Here is a 9,262-nt window from a genome sequence, read left to right as displayed (position 1 = left end):
GGGGGGGTGGGGGTGAACACCACACATTTGGTTAAGGTAGGTTACACTTAGCAATCCAACCAATGCTCGTGAGACCAATGTATAACCTTTATGTTGTAGGTTGTCTACGTGACTGCCACATTCCCGTACCTAGTGTTGGTCATATTCTTTTTCCGCGGTGTGACGTTGGAGGGCTTCTATCACGGTCTGGAGCACTTCTTTGTACCTGATGTAAGTATCACTCTATTTTCCCGGTGTCGGAAGTCTTTAACACACGTTAAAGCTTTTGCCACTTAATTACCTGATGAATCTCGTAAGATTTATATCGACCGTTTTCAGGCTAGGTAATTGCATAGCCGTGTTGCATATGTTCAATGCAAAAGAATAAATAAGTGTCTGTAACTGGATTTGCTTTCTAGATTAGTTTAAACATAATTTTATTTCCAAGTTTTGCACATTAAACAAACTTCAAAACAAAGAATAAAGAGGATTGGGAAACAAGCTAAGAGCTTAACCTAATTCCTCTCCTCTATTGGACCTTACGGCACAGTCTACACCGACATTTGCACATAAATGATGACAGATGGACAAAACGGTAACGAGATATGGAGATGTAATGATTTTAAAGAATGCATATAGCGCATCGGCTGTAAGCTATTTACTTGTACATTTGTTGAATAGATAAAGAAGATGAAGAGATAACAAAACTAAAACTTAAAACTCTGTGTAACCTCAGTGGTGTAAAACAAAGGCCTATTATTAAAGCAAATAGTGTCTAATCAAATATTTTGCTGTTGATGATAAAGTCGTGCACGGCAAGAAATATTTCAGAATTTTCCATGATCTACCCACAAAAGAGCATCGACATCATTTTGTATGTCATATTTTAAAATGGTATTTGATAAAAACTGCTGTCTACTTTGAGTGTATTTGTTACATGTGAATAACAAATGATAATTGTCTTGTCTTCTATGGTAAACCCACACGAATAACGTGATGAGTCTATAAGGTTTTGTATGAAATAAATGTTCGTTGAGTGAGCTACATTTGAGCCCGAGTCTAGGGTGGAGTATTTGACCTCTGCGATTACCTGCGTTGGGGTAGTTTGGAGCGTTTGTTGTACTGCCATTGCTAAGATAAGTTTTGAGTGTTTGGACTGATGAACTTTCACTTATATTTTGTGGTATTTTTTTCGAAAGGCGAATCGATATTTATGAGGGTAAAAAAGAGTCTCTAAATATATTTGTGCGAGTTTTGAGGGTTGAGTATAAGTCAGTTCTTCTTGTATTGTATGTGTGGTTTTCAGATATTATTAGAGGGACAGGGACTAGTGAGAACAGATAGGTAGGTGATTTGTTGTTTACCATTTTGTGAAACTGTATTAGTTTGTTTTTTCGCGACGTTTTGCTAATTGTTCCCACTGGATATCTCTATATGAAAGTTCATTACTAGCTATTTTCGTGCCCCCCATTTTTGAATGTTACCAACCATGTATCTGCCCATTTTTGAATTGTATTTAAATCGTTATTCATAATATTTCTAGCTTCATTTGGATCATCAACTATTACATATAGAGAGGTGTCGTCAGCAAAAAGTTTGACATTACACCTTATATTAATAACTATATCATTAATGTAGACGAGAAATAAAAGAGGCCCAAGTATTGATCCTTTTGGAACACCTGCCGTAATCTTTGAGATTTGAATATTTCTCGCCTAAAACTACATTTCATACCTGCTAATTTCAATTTGTATAATAAAGCCTTATGCCAAACCCTGTCGAACGCTTTGCTTATATCACAAAACACTACTCGAATAAAGTCATTGGTTTACGGCAGAGTCACCCAGAGTAAACCCAGACTGGTGTACAGTGATTTTTTTTGTATCCCTAAGAAAATTGAAAATATATTTAAAAACACAATGCTCCATTAAATTACCAACAATACTCATTAGAGAAATCGGGCTATAATTAGATACGATTGCCTTATCGTCCTTTTTTTTAAAGGTGAAACATATGCGATTTTCCAATTGTCTGGATATGTACTGTCTCTAATACACTTATTAAAAATATAACTAAGGGGCTCACATAGAACACCTTCTATTAAAAGTTTACCATGAATCAAATCGGGACCAGCTGCCTTAGATACACCAAGTATACTTATTGCATCTTGAACATCTTGTGGTGTTATATTGATTGTGTCTAGATGTGGGTGAGGAAATGTATGGTTTACCGGAAGTGATGTGTTTGAGTCGTCAATAGTGGACTGTTGGCAGAAATAGGTATTAAATGTGTCAGCTTTGTACTGGTCATCGGTGATTACCTAGTTAGTATGTATCGAATGAGGGATGGGCGATGATTTATTTGAAAACCCAGTAGATTTGTTAGCTATTTTCCACCAATTACGAGTGGAGGAATGCGTTTGTGTTAGTTTGTTAGCTCGTTTAGAATAGTAATCTGATTTTGCTTTCCTTATAGCATCAACACAAGAACTTCTAATTGTTTTAAACTTATTCCAATGAGCTGGATTTTAAGTACGTTTTGCCTTCCTATGAATTCTTTTTCTTGAACTTATTAAAGTTCTTATATTATTATCTGCATCCAGGGGGAGTATTTAGAACGAACAGTGATTAATTAGTTCGGAATTGATGTTGAAGCACATACAAGTACAGATTCAGTTAAGAAATCAACTGCATCTTTTAGGGGGGAATTTTCAATATTAGCCAGCCAATCAATTTCACCAAGTTTTGTATTAAATAAGTGACAATCACCCTGGCTATATATCCATATCAATTTGATAGTCCAGGTAAGGATGGATTCGAATATTCAGCATCATGTACGCTATGGTAACGTTACGTCCGTTTTTTTGATATTTTTGATTGATTTAAACATATTTTATTGCATAAATGAAGCAAACGGATTAGGCACAAGCTACATCAACATTACAAAGGCGCTCTCCAGAATAAACTTTACATGAATTGAGAAATAGCATAATTTGATCACAATAAATAACATTTTCATTCAATAAATGAAAAATACAACAGATACAAATATGATGAGTTAATGTCATATCGTCCGTTTTACATCGTTTTGTCCGCCTTTTTTTAGTTAAGATTTTAGATATTTGATGATAATGATATATTGTTTCAAACATATGGTATATATTTAAACTATCACTACAAATGTCCTAATTTTACTTCGCACAACACGCACACGAAAAGTGTCGATAATGTCTTCCTCCGCGCAAGAACGAGTGCCATCTACAACGTCAGGTAAAGATATGTATATAACACTGTAAAGTAAGGATTTATCAAATCAGATTAGTTTTACTGATTAATGCATATGAACTCATAAATGTTTCACTCATAGAGATGATTTGCAATATTAACATAAAACATCGGTGATGGAGGATAGTTAGACTCACTATGCTTAAAAACTCTCTACAGTTCAAACGTCTAGGAGACCCTCAGGTGTGGTTGGAGGCCGCCACCCAGATCTTTTTCTCACTGGGGCTTGCGTTTGGAGGCTTGATCGCATTCTCTTCCTACATGCCTGTTCGAAACAACTGTTACCGGGATGCCCTGTTTGTATCTATCGTCAACTGCGGAACCTCTGTGTTCGCCGGCATCGTCATCTTCTCCATCCTAGGTAAGTGTCTGTGGAGGTCCCTGTCATCACATACAACGACCAACTAGGAATATTAGACCTTCATGATAAGAAACTATACTTTTTTTTTATATTCTCAGTCAAAACAGAGTTATAAATGTTTATATTTCTGTGTCATAAGCAAATATAAAATACGATTCCTCAGTCAAAGGGAATATTTTTAAACAGTGTCACGTATCATAGTATATTAATATTTAATATATTTGATCAACATAAATTGTAAAAAGCCTAACGTACCTCTCTATTACTGCTACGTAACGCCGCTTTCGATTGCAGTGGACTTCTAATTAGCATACGTCCCTTTGTGGTTCCAGGGTTCAAAGCAACTCGAGCTTACGACGGGTGTTTGGAGAACCGGAACTCGGAGCTGCTACGGCTGTTCAACTCCACATCAATTATTCCTCCGCCCGAGGGAACCCTTATCAATGTGACCAAATTTGACCCCCACCTCCAGATTTGGGGCTCTGTACTGACCAGCATGCCAAGCATCACTTCTTGTGATTTCAAGTCTGAAATAGAAAAGGTTCGGCATTCACAATCTATCACGTAGGGCGAAAATGTTATTTTTATTACCATACAGCAACAGACTTGTTGTTGAAATAAAGGAAATAACCTACCCTGATTTATTATGAAGAAATGCTCCGATACAAATATAGAAGAAAATTCCAACGCATCTAGTGAAATTATATATGATTTAAATCAAGTTAGTTTTGATCTCACCTTGATAACTTGGTGTTCCTCCGAAGTCGATAATGTTGCATCACACCTTATCCTTTCAGTCTGGCTCTGGTACAGGGCTTGCCTTCATTGCCTTCACGGAAGCTGTCACACAGTTTCCGGCTGCACAGTTTTGGGCCGTGCTGTTCTTCCTGATGCTGCTCACCCTTGGACTAGACAGCATGTTTGGCACGCTAGAGGGCGTTATCACTTCAATTGTTGATATGAATCTGGTCACGAACCTACGAAAAGACTTCCTGGCCGGTATGTAATGTTCTGGGTTTTGTTTTGTCTGTAAACCAGCCAAGTTGCTGTAATAACAAACAATATACTGACATGTATGCCACACGCAATACACCAGGCAGTTGTTCTAGACATTTATCTTTTGCATATTTGAAGCCAACAATGGACAAAAGGTTGGATCTAAGACATAATTCAAAAATAAAAAAATATTTAGAGAATATCTAACCCGCTTGTTCACACACCTTAGATTTACATATACACGTGGTTAGATCGACATCTTTACATTGAACCCAATGATAGAATTAATATGACAGTGCTAAGTTTAATCATTTATATACCTGCTCTGTTTCAGGGTTTATCTGTCTTGTTTCCTTCATGATCTCGTTCTGCTTTGCAAACCAAGCGGGACCGTATATATTCACCCTGTTTGACGAGTTCAGCGGGAACATTCCTTTACTGGTCATCGCTCTGGCCGAAGTCATCGGCATTGCATATGTATATGGTCTGAAAAGGTGAGGTACAAAACTTCCTTGTAACATTTGATTGTTATTGTGATATCATAGTTTATTTTCCGTGTATTCAATCATTCAACCATAAAGAAAACGGACTTGGTACGAGTACTAAGTGCTTTACTCCAGGTGGTTTCGGTGCAGTCAAATATCAATTCCGTCTTTTCGTATTGCAGAGTTATCTTTTCTTGTGAGCAGGTATTGATTGTTACGTTATTTGTTTGTGAGAGTAACGTCATCAATTTTTGAGAAAAAGACGTAATTTTCTCACACAAATCAATGACGTAACAAATACCTGCTTACAAGAGAAGATAACTCTGCAATACGCAAAGACGGAATATCAAAGGTCAAATTCTCCCCGAATCAGGACAAAGAAGAATAACGGAATTATCACAACAGTAGGTTAGAGGTGGAGCATAAAGAGAATCCATACTTTACTTGTCACTCAAACTTCATGATAAAATCGCGTCGGAGAATGTCAAGACCGATTGGTCTCTTGCTCAAATTAAGATTGAGTGAGCGTTATACCATAGTTATCAGTCGTACGATGTGATGTTAATTTAAACTTTGAGTCCATCACCTACAAATATGTGATTTCAAGTTGCTGTACTGAGTGACTTTCGTTCGTCGTTAGTGAATCGGCATTGGTCATCATTTCTACTTCCTTTTCATGTTCTTTAGGCGTGTTGTAAATTTGCACATTTTTCTTCTATGCAAGACAGCTGACACAGTGTATGCACGTAATCGGTGATATGGTGGTAAACAATGGCACTACACGCCTTGGTTAGAATTTCAGTATACAATACTGTGTGTATAATTGTCTTGTAGGAGAGGGACTTAAAAAGTTTACAATGTCACCCCATCTTGTAACAGATAAACTGTTATCAGACGCTCACTCAACCGTAGCTTGAGAAAAAAGTTTGTCTTGAAACGTTGTCACATGCTTACAAAATACACTAAAACTAAAGCATGGATACTTTTATATTAACAAGCTGATGGTTCCTTTTGAAGAGACATTGCATTCTTACATAGCTTGATAATGTTCACAAGAAAAGAATTTAGATGTAACTCAAGTGATTTTGAGTTATACGTAATTTATAATTTGTAAATCCATTTTGCCTCTTACGTTTTTCCCCTGATTTATTGGTAAATAAAGTTATAAGTATTCGTTTCCAAAATGCTTACTTAAATTAGTATGTATTTTGGGGCCATTCCACGATTGTCTGACAGTGCATTCCTTGCCTCCACAGATTTGGGGACGACATCCAGCTGATGACAGGCCAGAGACCTAACTGGTACTGGTTGACGATGTGGAAGTACGTATCGCCTGCCGCCATGTGTATCATACTCCTCGCAAGCGTCGTCAAAATGGCCGTGTCTGGCACCTTTTATGACGCCTGGTCGGCTGTCGAGGTAAGTACCCTCCATGTCGAGTCCAACACCCTCAATGTCCCAGTAAGTTCCCTCCCTGTCGAGTCCAAAACCCTCAATGTCCCAGTACGTTCCCTCCATGCCACAATACGTTCTTTGCCTTATAGTGATGTAAACGCAATGTTGCTTTAAAATACCATTTCCCATAAGCATAAGGCTTCTGTTGAATGCTCATAGATATAGTACTTATAAGTCAGGTGGGAATTCACCAATATTTCACAGTAGATCTTCTTTGCGAAGATGTTTCCTGTTTACGTTAAAAACTATTTCTATATATATATATATCTTTCAAAATACAATGATTTGTATGTTTAATGGTAATATTGACCTTTGACCTTTTAGGCAGACACGGTAAAGCAGCAGTGGCCAGCCTGGTGCAAGTTTCTCGCCGCCTTTTTGATACTGACCTCGACACTATGGATACCAGTTGTTGGCGTTTTGAAATATTTCAATATTGTCAAGTGGAAACCGGAGGTGCCTGCAGAATTTCCTGAAGAAGATTTAATTCAGGAACGAAATATAAAACCATATATTCCTACAGACTGGGAACGAAAACTTTTTTACTGGAAGGAGAAGTTATGATGACGGCTATATATAGCATCAAACATATAATTTACAATATCTTAGAAATCCCGTTCTCAAAACTGTATACTCGAATGTATATCGATAATTTCTGTTCTCGTTGGAATCCTCTACAAAGATGCTTTCAGCTTTCCTTTACAAAGACCTATGCAGTATTTTTTAATATTTTGTCTTCAAAGTTGTTTTTATAATTATATATAATCTAGTAATGTATGGAATAGAACGATATAGTGCAATACACTGGTATGACATTGGGTGTCCAGGCGAGACAACTCAAACACATCTATACTGGTTGAACATCCTGAGTCATTCTATATTTAGAGTTATAGTGGCGGATCCAGAGAAAATTGAGGAGATGGTGAAAACACATGATTTTTAAAGAAAAAATTCAGGGGGGTGGGGGGGTGGGGTGGTCCTGAAGCTCCCCCCAAAAAACTCTGGATCCGCCAATGAGATCTCTTATTCAGACGAAGGACGACTAAACAAGATACATACAGTATAACGATCGGTATTACACATATACTCTGTTGACACAGTCATTTTGCCAATATTAACGACTTACAGAGACACACATCATATCCGGAGTGATTTAAGACGACATTTAATGAGGTTTTTTATTATCATAGTATCATTTAAACCCGGCATAAGGTTTTTTGTCTAAAACACAAGTGCTCGGCCTACATTATCATAACAATGTGCAATTTTAATGGATATAGAAAGTACCATTAACATGTACAAATCTTATTTTTTACCAAAAAAATCATGTTACATCTGGATAGTGTGACAATAGGCGTACTTCGTGTTTTAATTTGGGAAAAAGAAATGTGTCATGGTCGAATGAATACCTCAAAAGGACTCCTATTTTCTAGTTGTTTATATTCTCCTTTAATGTTTAAAAAAAAGTATTTTCATTTATTCTAACAATTTCTATTTCTTACGAAAAAAATGATATTGGAGACTTTGATATCATAAAAGATTATGTAGCCTACAGGTGTAAAATAAGGACTCCCTACGTAACGATAAGAGAAATAATTGGATCGTAACTTTTAAATAATGTCGTTTGTGTATGACATTCACTGTTGAAAATGGCAACAAAACTCAAGGAGTAATGCCAATCTTACCGTACATATTATATAAGATATCGTGTATGTTTATGATAAATATTTTACAAGATGTCATAGCATATGAACTTTATAATGTAAACGTTATATAAATTGATGAGCCATAGGATCGACACTGCTCATTGAATACACGGTAACTTTTGCTTGCCATAATTTGGTGTGATATTTGTTATCGTGCATATTACAATGTATTAAATACTCAACCGGTGAGGATTCTCAAAGTTATATTTTATACCTGTGATTTATCTTTTACAAAAGAAATAAAGATATTGTTCTAACTAATTGTTTTAATATAAATCAAACCAAGATATACCTAACATCAATTGTTCATGATGGCAAATCAACGTGAGTCAAAGTTGCCAATACGTTTAATTGATATTTGAATACATGTATTTATCGTGTTTACTACACAATATTTAGTAACAGTACACTCTACATTAACTCTACCTCTTGTTAGTTCTGCACTCCGAGGATCCTGATAGACCTAAGCCATATAAAATGAATACTCTCTTTTTATCCTTTTCTGGCGTTGTCTTCCATGGAAACCATGAGTGTATTGCTATTCATATTCATGTTCCAGAAGCAAACTTCGCACTACCATTCTTCCCCAGGGATGTTATATTATAAATACTACATTCCTACATTGAATTGGTCATATTCCATCCTTTAATATTTCAGACCATTCTATCTATATCAAACCATAAAAACCCAGCTGCCAGATATGTTAAAAACGACAGATTACGTTCTATCCTCCCCAGCCCTGTGAGATATAAGGCCACAACACTTCTTCTTCGCCTGTGCTTGTAAAGATTATTTCTTATTTGTCTATAAAATCTCAGTAACACGAACAATATACACGTTAAATATACGGACTTTACCCGTAGTTGTAAGGATTTAGAATGGCAATAACTGATCCACCCGTTGTCAGTATAAGGTGACCGGGCGGAACGCTGTGCTGGGTGCCTTGGGGTATGGTATTTCAGAGAGATAGAACTGTTAAGACAGCATCAGATCCGC

General features: G+C 36.5%; 1 protein-coding gene across 2 annotated transcripts in view; it reads left to right on the top strand.

The window, feature by feature from the left end:
• LOC110449933 (sodium- and chloride-dependent transporter XTRP3-like) overlaps positions 1 to 8,517 on the top strand; it is a 15,037-nt gene extending 6,520 nt beyond the window's left edge. For both annotated transcript variants that reach the window (XM_021497115.1, XM_021497116.1), the window contains exons 5-11: positions 100 to 210; positions 3,423 to 3,624; positions 3,957 to 4,165; positions 4,422 to 4,623; positions 4,955 to 5,114; positions 6,362 to 6,524; positions 6,885 to 8,517. In XM_021497115.1, coding sequence (XP_021352790.1) covers positions 100 to 210; positions 3,423 to 3,624; positions 3,957 to 4,165; positions 4,422 to 4,623; positions 4,955 to 5,114; positions 6,362 to 6,524; positions 6,885 to 7,124 — 1,287 coding nt within the window. In that variant the 3' untranslated portion in view covers positions 7,125 to 8,517. The remainder of the gene's footprint in view (positions 1 to 99; positions 211 to 3,422; positions 3,625 to 3,956; positions 4,166 to 4,421; positions 4,624 to 4,954; positions 5,115 to 6,361; positions 6,525 to 6,884) is intronic.
• Positions 8,518 to 9,262: the final 745 nt, after the last annotated feature.

The sequence above is a fragment of the Mizuhopecten yessoensis genome, unplaced genomic scaffold (genome assembly GCF_002113885.1).
Source record: "Mizuhopecten yessoensis strain PY_sf001 unplaced genomic scaffold, ASM211388v2 scaffold4839, whole genome shotgun sequence".
NCBI classification, from domain to species: domain Eukaryota; kingdom Metazoa; phylum Mollusca; class Bivalvia; order Pectinida; family Pectinidae; genus Mizuhopecten; species Mizuhopecten yessoensis.
This window is presented reverse-complemented; position numbering and strand designations above follow the sequence as displayed.